The sequence below is a fragment of the Staurois parvus genome, unplaced genomic scaffold (genome assembly GCF_062004578.1).
Source record: "Staurois parvus isolate SC_StPar_1 unplaced genomic scaffold, SC_StPar_1.0 ptg000137l, whole genome shotgun sequence".
Classification (NCBI taxonomy): Eukaryota; Metazoa; Chordata; class Amphibia; order Anura; family Ranidae; genus Staurois; species Staurois parvus.
Window position 1 is genome coordinate 17,658,877 of NW_028317933.1, and position 16,124 is coordinate 17,675,000.

The following is a 16,124-nucleotide window of genomic DNA, read 5'->3' on the forward strand; positions in this document are numbered from 1 at the left end:
TACGATTTGTACCACCTTACAAACAAGTGGTTGCAAACCTGAGGTGCTCATCCCTGCTCAGATTTTGGGGAAAGTGGTGAGTGACTTTTACATTAGAGCCTTTAAGATACAGTGGTGCAATAGGCATGTAGACTGCAAGACTGTGGATGATCTGGTGTTCCTTTTGGAACAACATACTGCTCCAAGATCAGTCTCTGGGATCTGCCTTCCAAGGTGGTAACTCCTTGCAAAAGGAAAACAGAAACCTTGGGTAAGATAATTCCTTTTTTTCCAAGGTCTTAAAGGCTCCAAAGGTGCTAGATATAAAGTCCTCTTAGCCCCAAAGGAGTCTTTTCCTTGAGAGAGACATATTAGTTTCTGGCAGTGCCAAGGACTGGGACATGTGCCTGCCAATTGCCACATATTAATTAACCTTTGGAGCGTATCCTGGGGAGGTGTATGGAGTTATTTTCCAATCCTGTTCTGGCAGCACACCTAGGAACCGAGGCTGTCCTATCACAATAGAAGGACACCTAGTTGGGACAGCTTGCGGCTTCACATCACTTTCTACTGTGCATGTGCGAATGGTCCAGTAGTCTTCTGGGACCTGTGATATGTCAAGGCACACAGGCCAGGGACCCAGCATGGGAATGTTTATGTACCAGTACCGTATGTTGGTAAAATGTGCTCTATACCCAGGTCAAGGGGGTGGGGGGTTATGTAAGACAATGGCTGTAAGGATTGTGAACAATATATAGTCTTTTATATGTATGAGCTGACTTTCACTCAGAACTCCCCCTTGCTGTCTCTGCTATGGGAGTCTGCTGCTGTGTGAAAATGCTGACTGCTGACAGAACACTAAAAGGGTAGATGTGCTACTTGTTTGTTTTTCTGCCCCATTAGGGTCACCCAGTTAATTAGGAACTGACTAGAGTCTAGATAGTTGCTCAGATTAGCAAATGTTTTGCTTGTTTTATGCTATAAACTTGTACAAATGCCTCCTGCATTGAAAAATGTGTTTACTGCATTGCTGAATTGATGCAAAGTACAAACCTGCTTGGATTGTTCCTGGGTATCCCTGTCTCATGCATAGCTTACCACTGCCACCTCCATTTGAACCTGCCCCCTTACAATATATGTATACAAGTACAGTATATCACAAGTACCAATGTGAAAATGTTTCTAAACATTTGCATTGGATATACTATCCAGTATTTCTTTTTGCAAATAAAGAATTGACTTACAAAATTTAACCAGTCACCCAAATGTCAAACTTGTCGTGTTATTTACAATTCTTTAGAGAGTAATCAAAACTAGTCATAATGTTGAAATGTGGGAGATTCCATAGTACATATTATAGCGACCTTACCAATGTAGCTATTGTGATCTTATAAAATAGGTTTCCTTCAGAAAAATGGTAAGTGTAGTCCTGCTGATGCAAACATCTGGCACATATTTGCTAACGTTCTTTCTTTCTTCCAGGCTCCACGGATGGGAACCTTCATGGGGGTGTACCTTCCCTGCCTACAAAATATTTTTGGTGTCATCCTCTTTCTCCGTCTTACTTGGGTGGTGGGAGTTGGTGGTGTTCTGGAATCATTCATTATGGTCCTCATGTGCTGTTCCTGCGTGAGTATGGGACCAGGAAAATAGATGGGGAGGGACAATAGCTCAGACAATGAGTAACCTAAGATAGCAACATTCATTTCAAGAAGCCTTTGACAAAACACATAAGGTAGGAGACCTACACAGAGAAGACACAATGATGATGATTATGATGATTTTTGGTATATTAACAGTGGCTATAGGCTGGGCAGTTTTTCATCTAACAATTATGAAAACTGTATATAAATTACTATGGTGGGCCCTCTTCTCTCTCAACCATACCTACAAAACCCTTATTTTTATTTATTTTTCTTTGTAAGCTAGTTCATCTGTACCGAAATATTGGCACTCAGTTTGCACCATTATCTTTGGATAGACAAGCTGTAGCCTCTGACTGACTGACTGATGGCACTGCATAAGATATCCAAGGGTCACAGTTTTCAGGATGAGAGAGACAACAACCTCACAATGTGGGGGAGTTTTATTTTTTAAGAACAACCCCAGTTAAAAGCAAGTTTTCTGAACTCTGTCTGTAGACACCAGTGCCCTTATATGTCTTACAAAGCAAATTTTAGATTAAATATCTGCCCATGTATGTCCATTGCAACAGTTTTCACTAACTGACACCTGTTTTAATACATCTGCCATTAAGTAGGATACTGAAGAATAATTCCAAATGCAAAGATTATTCTAGTCAATGATTCTCAAGCCCTTTGGCTAAGTTTTCCCATAATTGCAGAACTGAATGTATGCCAGCACAGGTACACTACTTCAGAAAGTTGTGTTTATCACTGATGTTCTGTGTTCTTCTTTCTTGCCGACCTTTAATTCATCATGTATCCTTTCCCGCTTCCATCCTCCTACCACATGTTACTTCATCTTCTCCCTCCTACATCTCCGCTGATACATTTCATAGCCTTTCTACTGCCATCTTGCACACCATACAGTCCAGGAAGTCAGAAACTTTCAACAGTATGGAGCAGGACTGGCCCCATGAACTAGTACATACATATATTGCTCCATAGCAGTTCCAAGGGTAACCACACTCTATGCTTGAAGTAAATGCCCAGGTGCTCACCCACAAAGAAATGTATTCAAATCCAAAACTGGTATAGAGGCACTCATGGGTCTTGCAGAGCATGTAGATCAAAAACAGTAGTGCTTTTATTGACAACATTTCGTTGAAGCTCAGTCCATCTTTCTCAAGACACCTTGAGAAAGATGGACTGAGCTTCATTGAAATGTTGACAATAAAAACACTGCTGTTTTCGGTCTACCTTCTCTGCAATACCCTTGAGTGCCTCTATAGCAGTTTTGGATTCATATTGCTTCATAGCTGATCTATTTAAAGTATCCACAAACAGATAATTTAATAAACCGCAGAGGAAAATGGAGCTTTTGTTCATAATAAGCACATTCTCCTTTTTTTCTGCAAGGGTTAAAAAAAGTTAAAGGGTCAGTCTACCCAAAAGTGATGTCTTTGCTATAGGTGGGCTGAGTCAGCTCCTCACTTCTTATATGTTTTGGACAATCCAACAGTGAGATATTCCTGCCGTTATTCCCAACTCTGTTCCTGTACACCTAGGGGTTTTGGGCATTTCCACCTACCTTTGTGTTTTTCTAGCACCTTCTTTTATATTCTCTATACTATGAAGGAAACAAAAAACAGAGAAGAGAATTCTTCATAGGTGTGCAAATTTGAGAGGTCAAGAGATCTTACCAAAAGAGTCTCTAATGCAGGCCATAGACGGGTCGAAAACTGGCCGTTTTTAAAAAACAAAAAAACAAAAATTGGTCGTTCAATAGGCCGACGTTACCACCAATGGTAAAAAAAATCGCCCGATTTTTGTCCCGTCTACGGCCGGCATTTAATTACTTCTGTCCCGTGCAGAGAGCTCCGCTATTATATTTGACATGAAAAAGTATTGCAGTTGCAACAATGTATCCATTTGTATCCATTTTGGATACAGATGGTTTTATTCGGATACAAATAGATACAATGTTGCAACAGCAATACTTTTTCATGTCAAATATAATAGCGGACTGGAATTCTTCTTCTTTTTCTTCTTCTTTTTTTTCTTCTTCTTTTTCTTCTTCTTCTTTTTCTCCTTCTTGCAGGCCACGGCTCATGCGCAGATTTCTTATCGGTAAAACGATCGGCCAATTTGCCCATCATTGCCGGGAAAATCGGCCGATCGGCAAAATCAGCCGATTTTTTGCCAACTTTACCGATTAAAAAATGTGCCGCGAAAAACGTCCGACCACTAACGGTGCAAAAATCGGACGTTTTTTTTTCCGGCTGATTTTCGACCCGTCTATGGCATGCATTAGAGATATAAGAAATTATCAGGTGATGTAAAACTACCCTTGCAGTGGGACTCCCAATGGATTGCAGGGGTTCATGTTAATTTAAGCAGAATCGTGTGGGAGTGATAGAAAAGCTAAGTAAAATTGCTTTCTGATGGTACCCTAGACAAAAATGAGATTTAACCCTTGTAGTGCAGAGGGGAGCCCTACTGCAAGGGTAGTTTTTAATTTTCCTCAGAGTTCAGCTTTAACTTTCCAGTATCTACCAAATACTGAAATATTCATCTTTGGAGAACTGGCTCTTTAGTACTGGATATATTTTCTGTTGACAATTATATTTTGCTTGTTCAATAGGGTCAGCAGATCCAAAAATGGTATTTCAGTTTTGTGTGGACTCAAAGGCATTTATTCAACCAGCAATTTATTCTCAGTGGCAGCAAGCTCTGACATAGGTGTTCTTAACCTTTTTAAGATTACAGACCCTCAATGGATAGATACACTCCAATCCCCCCTTCACCAGACTGTCAAAATAATCATCATCACCAGTCCTATTAAGCACCAGCTAAGATATCATTAGCTTGCTTTTTTATATATGATTAGTTAGGTAATAAACAACCAAAATACATTTATTAGGATGTTACCTTATTTGTTGTCTACTAAGATTTTTCCTGGAACCTAAGCACAGTTCCTAACAATATTTTGTGCATGTCATCTGACATAGCAAGTCATTTTTCTGCTTTTATTTCAAGTTCACAAATGCAAAAAATCCTAGTTTATTATGTATTTAAATAATTCAGTGATCCAATTTCATACCTGCATGAATTACTATCCCACCAAGAAGTATGGATACCCCCTGGGTATGAATTCCTGGTCTAAGATCCTAAGTTTCTCTCTTTTTTTAGGATATGTGTGTTGAGCGATATATGACGTGATAGTATAGCAGATATAGGGCGTGGCAAGGAGATTTCTTCCCTGTAGATCCCAAGAGATATATAAGACACCCATGGGTGATTGCACTCAACAGCATTCACCTATAACAGAAATCACTTTTGAGTGAACAGACCCTTTAAACTTTTTTTTACCAGCTCTACTTCTTTTTGTTTTCTGAGCCAGGCTATCACAACAGGTTACATATATACTTCTTGTGCTTCATATCACATTGACTGAATGAGCAACGTTGTATTACATAACAGTGTCTTATTTCACATTCATTCTTTTTTTTTTTCCCATCCCGTCTGACTTTACTGCCAGTATCTGTGTCTGATATCACTCCCACTCTCCATCAGATCGCTTCCACTGCCAGAGCTTACCCATAATTGAGCAAAGTGGAACTGTTTCCTGAATTATCGCCTAGTTTTGTATTCTATTGCAAGTGCTAATTTGAAATGAGCGCTATTTGGCTAGCACTTAAATTGCAATACCCATTTGTGTTCTAGGTTATTAAGTTAAAGAGGTGGATGTCATTCAATTAAGGCTGCCAAAGAAGATCCTATGCCAAACTGATAATGTACAAGGAGACAGAGCTTGCAATAGAAAATAATTGCACAAGGGGGTGGTAAATTGCAAACATCCTGTCCCCTGCTTAAAGCGAATGTGTTAATATAAGAGAGTATCTAAACTAAAGTTACTTTTCAGTAGTGGGCATCATAAAGTGCTGACATATATCCACAGCACCCTGAGAGCCCCAGAAATCTAGGTGCGTATGGTATGCAAATGCTGACTGCTTTGTTGGAGCTTAGGTACGCCCCAAAATCCAATGCAGGTGCCTTGGTGACCTAATGCCGAAACTGTGCAAGTTCATTTTTGGGGAAAAAAAAGATTATTTATTTATTTCAGGTACTTATATAGCGCCGTCAATTTACACAGCCCTTTACATATATATTGTACATTCACATCAGTCCATAACACTCGGAGGGGGGAAAAAATAAGTTCCCTAACTTACATTCATACATACACGGGCCAGTTTAGACAGGATCCAATTAACCTACCAGCATGTCTTTGGTGTGGGAGGAAACCCACGCAGACACAGGGAGAACATGCAAACTGCAAGCAGGTGGTGTCATGGTTGGGATTTGACCCAACGAACCTACAGGGGCGGACTTACAACTCATGGGGCCCCCGGGCATTAGGGGATCATGGGGCCCCTGTGTCTTGCCCAAACTCAAAAAAGCCTATGAAAAAGGTACCAGGGGCATCTCATGGGGCCCCCTACTGACCCTGAGCCCTCGGGCAGTGCCCGAGTTCCCAAATGGTCAGTCCGCCCCTGGACCCCAGTATTGCCAGGAGGAAGTGCTAACCATTTAGCCACTGTGCTGCACAGATTACTTTTACTTAAAGCTCATCTAAACCTAAAACATCTCTAAAATATATTGCAGCTTATTAGTCCTTAGATGTGGTGGTTGCATTAGGTGTTTTCCTGATATTTCCACCTCACTGTATTGTATCTGTGGAAGAACAGTGTTGTCACCTTACGACAGGAAGTGTGTTAAAGTTACAAAATACCCCCTCAATTTCTCATTTCCATAACACGGGAAGGTGTTCTGTAGTTCACAAAGAGAATTCAGGTATGGCTGATAACACTTTTTTAAGATTTAAGTGCAGCATTGTTAGCTTTCCACAGGAAGTTAGGAGCTCACTAAATTTCTTTTACAAGTATTTTATTAAAAAAAGATGCCATAACAAAATAGCCCAACAATAAGGAATAAGGCATAGGAGACATAAAGGGGTTGATGTACTAAAACTGAAGAGTGCAAAATCTGGTGCAGCTGTGTATTGTAGCCAATCACCTTCTAACTTTAGCTTGTTCAGTTAGGCTAGGTTCACATATGTGCGGGTGGTGCCGCTGCGGACGCGCACAAAAATACATGCAGCCTCACAACCCGCACAGAGGAATGCAAACCCACGGGCGGGTGTGATTATTTCTAATGGCACGCCACCCGCACTGGAAAACGCAACCATACTGGGAACCGAAGAAGTGCAGGGACTTCTTCCCTTCGTGTCACAGGGTACGGGAGTCCATTCAAATGAATGGGGTCTTGTGCCCACGCAAAACGCAGCCCGCTTGGCCGCATATATGTGAACCAGGGGTTAAGCTTTGACAATAAAACCCGGCTGCTGATTGGTTTCAATAAAACCCGGCTGCACCAGATTTTGCACTCTCCAATTTCAGTAAATCAACCCCAAAGAGTCATGCATACTGGGGGTACAATACTCAATTACGGGTTAACATACCACAAAGCAGGTACCAGGAAAACCTTTACATATATAAAAAATTCCAGTAGTATTTATCCAACAAATATAAAAGACAAACCATTCCTATTAGAGGCATTCGTACAAAACAAATACAGCTTTGCAATTACTGTATAAGAGAGAAGGGCAAAAATGAAGAACAGTAAAATATCTAAATCAGAGAGGACATTGGGGAGTACAGAATACAGAAGGAAAAAAGAGGGGCAAGGAATCAAAAATAAGGGGAATAAAAGGGGGGATCCAAGGGGGCGCACACTCTTAGCAGAATTAAACAGATAAGAGTGACTGGTCAAAGAAAGGTGGTTGAGAATAGGAGATCAAAGGTTGCCAGACTTTAGTTTGTTTCCGTCAAGATACTAGTGAGCTTTTCATTAGCTAAGCTAAGGGTTGGCAATAACCAACCTGGTCGCCCTGAAAATATGGGAAGCTAGTGTCCATTCTGATCTAAAAATGTCTGGGATGGGCTTATTCTGGAGGACTTCATAAGGATTTTTGAAAATATTTGTGTGGATCAGGGAATGAATGAGATTATAAACCTGAGATCATAGTCTGGAAATTACTGGACACATCCACCAAATATTGATCATGGTGCCTTCTATGCAGAAGCCACAGAAACACGTAGAAAGACATGCAGGATTTTCACCAGCCGTGCTGAAGTGTAATACCACCTGTAAAAACCTTATATGACTTTTCCATAATAAGGACATTCTTTGAGCTTTTAGAAACTGCCAGTCATATCCTCTGCCAATTCTCAGGGTCCAGCGATTCACTCAACTTAGTCTCCCATTGGGTCCGCTATTGCCTAATGGGTGTCTGTTTAGAGGAAATGGAGGAGTAAATTACATAACAAAATCAAACAACATCTCAGAGCTCATTAGATTTCTGACAATTATTGTTACTGCACAGATATAACAAAATGTTTTCAAAAGTATATTTAACAGATTGGAAAGATTGGTATATTGTTAGGAGTTATATACATTTTAATTGTTTAAATACATACATTTTTGCAAGTAACATAAAAATAGTTCACATTATTTAACATTATTATTTTAAAAAGTGATGATATTTCTTAGGCATGTATTACTGAGTGTGCAAAATAAAATATGATTTTTTTTAAAATAGTGATATTTTTTTCAGGATAATAATTGGTGGAGGACCAATTTCACTCCTCCACCAACTCCAACTACTGGCCAAGTAAAAACCCTTATTCCCTGTGTATGGATTGACAGCTACATATAAGTGAGACTTTCCAAGACATCAGGAGGGGATCTCAGTTCCCATCTGATCCACATATAGACTAAAACAGACCTTAAGTCCCAGAAGGCCCTTGTGCAGCTGCACAGCCTGTGCAAACTGTATGTCCACCCCGGTAATAATATATCTATTTAAAAAATAATAATAACAATTATAATAAAAAATATGTTTAATTTTTCCTATACATTATTTTTATATAACAAAATAAATACAGAGATATATAATAAAATTAGTTACATACATTTTCATTCATAAATGTATTATTTATTTTCTTGCTAAAAAAATGTCATCAGTTAAAATGAAGCTTTGTTTGTATCAATTAGGTGTAGCAGAGGGAAGCAGTATTTGTCAATGTGATTGATGATTAGGGTCCTGAAGGAGCTCGGGCCCATTTGCTGCTGCAACCTTTGTGACCCCTGTAGTTAAGCAATTGGCTCTGTAACAGGAGTCAGATTCAATGGCTGTATGATATCCTGATCACATGCAAAAAATTAATAATGCACAAAATATATAAGAGCTTCACATATAATAAAGACTAAAATATGGGGCACCAAATAGTGAGCTCAAAACACAGGGGGGCAAAGCCTTATAAAGGAAAAGTGGACAAATGCTTCCTATGCAAATATACTTTATTTGGTTGTCATAATTTTCTGATTTTGTTTTCTATATAATCTGTTTACAGCTCTGATGAAGGGGTTGTACCAAACACCAAAACGCGTTAAATAAGATTACAAAGAACATATTGGGAAGAGCTGAAAAGGAGACATTTGCGGTGGTGATAAAATACTGATTTATGAGATAAAATATAATTTCAAAGCAGTTAAGCCTTTTTCACATGGGTAGCCAGAAAACAGGGGGTTGAGATGCATTTTTTCCACACTCCAACCCTCCCCCCCCACCTAAAACATAGTATACAGCAGGACTGAACGCATGCTATGTAAAATTGCTGCAGCTTGTCAAGTTCACTGGCGGGAACTTGCCCATTCAAATCAAAGGGACTGAACCACAATTGTAAGCAAACAAAAAAATGCAGCTGTTCATCGTTTTTACCACCCACAACTGCCGACCTACAAATTTACATGTCAGCCAGAGGGTTTAGTCAGCATTGTCATGGCTGCGATGCTCGCAGTGTGACAATTTAACTTGGCATGTTGAGTTTCATAGGCAGCGGATAGAAAAAAATCCCCTACAGATCAGATGAAAAAACAGTCATTCAGGAGGTGGCAATTGTAGCTCTAAAAGTGATCCACCGTGGATTGCATTTCATGGGATGGTAAAGTCTGCTGCTATTTTGAAAGTAGCTTTTCAGATTACTATTTTCCAGTGAAACAGATATTGCTCCCATATACTGAATTTGTATTTATACTCATTACCCTTTTTACTAGTTTTTGATAGTGTATGGCATGGTTAGAACTCCTAATGGGTCTATATTGCTATATGTGTTCCTGTTTGGAAGATTGACTCTTTCTACTTGTCCTTGTGAACTTTTAAAATTTTACAGTTGTCACAGTAGAAATCTTCCAGTTGGGGCACCTGTTGGGATGACAACTGTTTAAAAGGGAATGTCCCCTAACTTTGGAGACATTTTGTCTTATTTCCTGTGGTGATTTTGCAATAGGAAGGAAGTAAAAGGAAATGAGGGGAACTCTCTCTAAAGCCTCAGAGCCTTGGATAGCCAAAAATACCCATCAGGAGTTCTAATCCTTTCACACCTTATCCAAAGATCTAACTGGGTAGATCTCCCTTCACTTCCTGTTCTGTAGAAGCGAGAGAAATGGCCTCTTGAAAGATTTCCCAGTTATAATAATTGCTCTTCTGCTGATAACTCCAAACTTTGGATTTTTCTTTACTTTCAATCAAAGAGACAGTGGCCAAGTAGTGAGGATCTCCTTGACTCTTCCTCTTCCGATTTTTTTTATGATATTATCGGTTTGATGGCCAGAATGTTTTAAACCACTTCCACCCTTCAGCTTCAGCTTTAAGTCAATTGCTATAAATTTAGATGATATTGTTCTAAATTGTGCGTTCTGTTGTTACTTCATACGATAGGAGTAAGATGAGATGATGCATGGTGAGGTGGGGTTGAGAGAAGTAAGTTGAGATGAAGCATGATAAAGAGAGGTTAGGAAGAGTAAGGTGAGATGATGCATGGTGAGGTGGGGTTGAGAGAAGTAAGTTGAGATGAAGCATGATAAAGAGAGGTTAGGAAGAGTAAGGTGAGATGATGCATGGTGAGGTGGGGTTGAGGGAAGTAAGTTGAGATGAAGCATGATGAAGAGAGGTTAGGAAGAGTAAGGTGAGATGATGCATGGTGAGGTGAGGTTGAGAGAAGTAAGATGAGATGAAGCATGGTCAGGAGAGGTTAGGAAGAGTAAGGTGAGGTGAAGCATGGTGAGGTGAGATTGAGAGGAGTAAGGTGAGACGAGGCATGTTGAGGTGAGGTTAGGAAGAGTAAGGTGAAATGAAGCATGGTGAGGTGAGGTTTGAAAGAGTAAAGTGAGATGAGGCATGATGAAGTAAAGTTAAGAAGAGTAAGGTGAGAAGAAGGATAGTCAGATTACGTTAGGAGTAGTAAGATGAGATGAAGCATGGTGAGGTGAGAACGAGTAAGGTTAGGTGAAGCATGGTGAGGTGAGGTTAGGAAGAATAAGGTGAGACGAAGTATGGTGAGGTAAAGTTAGGAGGAGTAAGGTGAGATGAAGAAGTTAGGAGGAGTAAGGTGAGAAAGATGGTCAGATTAGGTTAGAAGCAGTAAGGTGAGAGGAAGCATGGCGAGGTGAGAAGGAGTAAGGTGAGTTGAAGTATGATAAGGTGGAGTAAGGTGAAATGAAGCATAATGAAGTGAGCTGGACTGAGGGAAGGTGAGGTGAGATTAAGTAAGATTTACTAAAACTGTGGAGTGCAAAATCTGGGGCAGATCTGCAGAGAAACCAATCAGCTTCCAGATTTTATTGTCAAAGCTTAATTGAACAAGCTGAAGTTAGAAGCTGATTGGCTACCATCTGGGACTGCACCAGACTCTTAGTGCTCCAGTTTTGGTAAATCTCCCCCGATGTGTAGCAATTGCTAGTCATTAAAGCATATTAAAGCCCATAGATAAGTTAACTGCATCATAGTATTTTATTCATTTATTTTCAATTGATGGTTCCGTCATTAATATACTTTCTGTCCTGGGGGGGACAAAATATTCTCACACTGCATCTATGAAGGAACGGAATTGTCACCCTAGGACAGGAATTGTGTTAGGCCTACAGAACATCATCCTGCCTCCTTGGCACCATAACATAGTAGTGTTCTGTAAACCACAGAAATAACTTAATGGGGTGCCTCCAAAGATAAGGAGGAAATAGAAAAAGAAAAAAAGACAGAGGCCGCAGGAGCACTAAATATCAAAGTTATGAAGAATCCACTTGCATCTCCATCAGATTTGGGAGCCTCTGCTAACATCACTTTCCCTTTTTTCGGGCTCTAAGACCTCCTACACAGAGAATTTGGTAGGGCTCATTTTTTTGTTGGCAATAACACAGAGCAGAGTACAGAGTGCACAGGTCAGCACTGGAATGCTTACAGGGATAACATATTTTTTGTATAGCAAAATGCTTTCAATGGTATATTTACTGACAAAAGGGAGCAAATAGGAGTAGATAATTGGTGAGGTTTACTTACATGTTAAAGTCTAAGTCCACCTTTAGCAAAAAAATTAAAAATACGTATATATTTGTAGAACAAAATGTGCTTTCATTCAGGGGCGGACTGACAGCTCATGGGGCCCCCGGGCAATAGGGGATCATGGGGCCCCTGTGTCCTTGCCCAAACTCAAAAAAGCCTATGAAAAAGGTACCAGGGGCATCTCATGGAGCCTCCTACTGACCCCGGGCCCTTGGGCAGTGCCCGAGTTTCCAAATGGTCAGTCCGCCCCTGCTTTCATTACTTTTTTGCACATGAGTGTGCAAAGCAGGTCAGTGGATCATGGGTGCAATGCCAGGTTCCTGCAGACTCTTCCTCCAACTCTATGTTTGTACCAAGGTGTGGGCTTTCAGTTACTAAGCTGGAGGAAGTGTCAGTGGACTACAAGTGCAAACTTTAATCACCACATCTTTATTACATACGGAATTACAGGTTTGCCTGCTGCAGTGGCAGACAGAACTTGTAGTTCATTCATTCACAGATCTCTGTAAATAAATGATGCAGGACCCCACACACTGTTGGGAGGACATTTTGTGTGTGTGTGTGTGTTTGTGTGTAGGGGGGTCTACTTACACCCTATCTTATGTAACATGGTCTTAAAGATGGAGTTAGCCATTAACCACTTGCAGACTGCCCCATGTAGTTTTATTGCGGTGGGGCTGCTGCTCTGTGCTGGATCTCGTACATGTACATGATACATCGGGCCAGGGGGCGCACTCACGCCCAATCTGTACTTTCATTCGGTACAGCACAAGTTGGTCAGCAGGTCCCAGCCAATGATTTATGGCCAGGACCTTCTGATTGGCTTAGCGAATGACAGTACAGAGCCCTGTGTTTACTAACAAAACAGGGCTCTGTACATGGAGCAGGGTCGTGGCTGTTTTTTTCTCCTGCGAACCAGGGAGAAAAAAACAACCACATCTCTTAGTAAAAGCAGCAAAAATTACACACAATACACATTGTTAGGCATGCAGTTATCCCTTTCATTGCCCCTAGATGTTAACCCCTTCCCAGCCAGTGTCATTAGTACAGTGACAGTGTATAGCATTATCACTGATCACTGTATTACTGTCACTGGGATATCAGTGTCACTTGTTATTTCCCACCCAGTGTCAGTTAGTGTCAGATTGCCCGCCGCACTATAAATCACTGATCATTGGTTACTAGTATATAAAAAAAAAAATTCCAGCATATATACCATCGTTTGCAGACATCATAACTTTCACACAAACCAATCAATATACACTTAGTCTAATTTTTTTTTAACCAAAGACGTGTAGCAGAATACATTTTTGCCTAAATGTTTGAAGAAATTTGATTTTTTTAAAATGTTTTAATTACATAATTACATAGTTAGTCTGGCTGAAAAAAGATAAAAATCCATCCAGTTCAACCATAAAAAAAAAAAAAAAAGTTATAATCCTATACCCACAGTTGATCCAGAGGAAGGCAAAAGAAACCCAGCAAAGCGTGACGCAATTTGCTCTTGCAGGGAAAAAAATTCCTTCCTGATCCCCGAGAGGCAATCAGATATTCCCTGGGTCAACTTTACCTATAAATGTTAGTGTCCAGTTATATTCTGTGTATTGAAGAAAGAATCCAGGCCTTTTTTAAAGCAATCCACTGAGCTGGCCAGAACCAACTCTTGAGGGAGTCTATTCCACATTTTCACAACTCACACACTGATTCTAATTGAATATATTTTATAGCAGAAAGTACAAAATATTTTTTTTTTTCAAAATTGTTGGTATTTTTCATTTATATAATAAAAAATAAAATCCAAATGGTGATCAAATACCAGCAAAAGAAAGCTCTATTTGTGTGGAAAAAAAAATTATACAATTTTTTTTGGGTACAGTGTTGCATGACTCCATAATTGCCAGTTAAAGTAGCACAGTGCAGAATAGCATAAAAAAAAAAAAAGCCCTGGTCATTCAGGGGGTAAAACCTTCTGGAGCAAAAGTGGTTAATAATGGGCTACTACTGGTGATTTTAGTATTAAGATCACACTAGAAGGAATCCCCTGTCTTAGTCTCCCTGGCTAGTGAGATAACAAAAGACTATTGCATTTCTTGTGACTTGGGTTTGCCTTTGAATGTATAGAGACCTGAACAGTTAGCCAGGACAAAAGCAGAAGACTTGATTCCCTAATCCACTAACTACGTGACCTAATAATCTTGTAGGAGAGCCTTTCCGCTTAAGACGTCTTCTGAGAGCTCAGTGCAGTAAGGTGATTATATGATCAGAATAATTAAGGACACCTGCACTGTGGCACAAATAGAGTGACTGACTAATAATGTCTCCATACACAGAGTCAGAATGTCTAATGACCAGAACATTTTACAGAGCAGCCATGGAACAGTACGTGATGCCAGTGTCCATATGTCAGCCAAGCCTGGTTGGTTGGAGAGGTTCCTCCCGTGTTGTGTGTGATGTAGGAGAGATAAACCAGTACCACTGTCCCCATACCTGGGGATCAGGGTCAGTGTTTGACCTTGAGATGCAGGATCCTTAGATACAACACAAGGTCTGAGGCCAAGATCTTACCTCAAGGGACCTTTCACACCACACCGCACATAAAACACTTCAAAATTGTATGTCCTTTAATGTGCATTTGGCATGTGTTTTCATGCACGTTGCACTACGTTGTGTGTTACGTTGTGCGTTGGCATGTGCTTTCACACCATTGGTTTTGAAATGAAATCGGCTTGGATTTCACTTCACTTCCTCAAACTCAACCTCTCCAAAACTGAGCTCCTAGTATTCCCCCCAGCCCACGCCACCCCCACTGACTTCACCATAAATATCGCTAACACCATCCTCAGTCCATCCCCTCCGCCAGAGTTCTAGGTGTAATCCTAGACTCCCATCTGTCATTCCAGCCCCAGATCCAATTGCTGACAAAATCGTGTAGACTTCACCTCCGCAAGATACGCCCGTTCCTAACCCCGGAAACCACTAAGCAACTTATTCACTCCCTTGTCATATCACTGTAACTCCCTCCTCATTGGCCTAACTCATCGCAGGCTATCCCCCCCTCCAGTCTATCATGAATGCTGCTGCCAGACTCATCCACCTCACTAACCGTTTCGTATCCGCCTCACCTCTCTGCCAATCCCTCCACTGGCTCCCAGTTGCCCAATGGATAAAATTCAAAACTCTAACAATGACATATAAAGCCATCCACAACACTGCCCCAAATTACATAACCGATCTTATCTCTAAATATCACCCAAACCATACACTCCGCTCCTCACAAGACCTCTTACTCCCTAGCTCCCTCATCTCCTCCTCCCATGCTCGTCTCCAAGACTTCTCCAGGGCGTCACCCATCCTCTGGAACTCCCTACTCCAATCTATCAGATTATCACCTACTCTACTTGCCTATCGGCAAACACTGAACACCTTTCTCTTCAGGGAAGCCTATCCCGCCCTCTGCTAATTCTGAAATCCTCTACTCTTCCAACCACTCCATCCCCCACAGTGACTACCTACTGTACCATTCACCCCGCCCTCCTAGATTATAAGCTCCAAGGAGCAGGGCCCTCAAATCCCTCTTGTATCGAACTGTATTGTTACTGTATTGTCTCCCACTATAATGTACAGAGCTGAGCAAACCATTGGCGCTATATAAATCCTGTATAATAATAATAATATAATAAATGACAGGTCCCCGGAGAGGTCAAAATATTAACAACCATTTATCCTTGTTTTCAGCTGTGTTGCGTTGCATTTGCATGCATTTTAAGTCTGCCTAGCAACAAGAAAAATTAAAAAAATTAAAAAAAACCCGCAAAACGTATCAAAAATGCGGCAAAAACGCAAGTACAAAAACGCAATGCAAAACACAATGCAGAAACGGCTCAAACGCAACCTGCATATGTGTGAACATAGCCTTACGTTGTGCGTTGGCATGCGCTTTCACATCATCGGTTGTGAAATGACAGGTCCACGGAGAGGTCAAAATATTACCAACCATTTATCCTTGTTTTCAGTTGTGTTGCGTTGCATTTACATTCATTACAAGGCAGATAGGTTGCATT

The 16,124-nt window shown here is 40.6% G+C and overlaps 1 protein-coding gene across 4 annotated transcripts in view; it reads left to right on the plus strand.

The window, feature by feature from the left end:
- The window catches only part of SLC12A5 (solute carrier family 12 member 5), a 138,331-nt gene that overhangs the window by 40,790 nt on the left and 81,417 nt on the right, over positions 1–16,124 (plus strand). For all 4 annotated transcript variants that reach the window (XM_089673435.1, XM_089673436.1, XM_089673437.1 and 1 more), the window contains exon 4: positions 1,462–1,608. In XM_089673435.1, the coding sequence (XP_089529561.1) occupies positions 1,462–1,608 (147 nt within the window). The remainder of the gene's footprint in view (positions 1–1,461; positions 1,609–16,124) is intronic.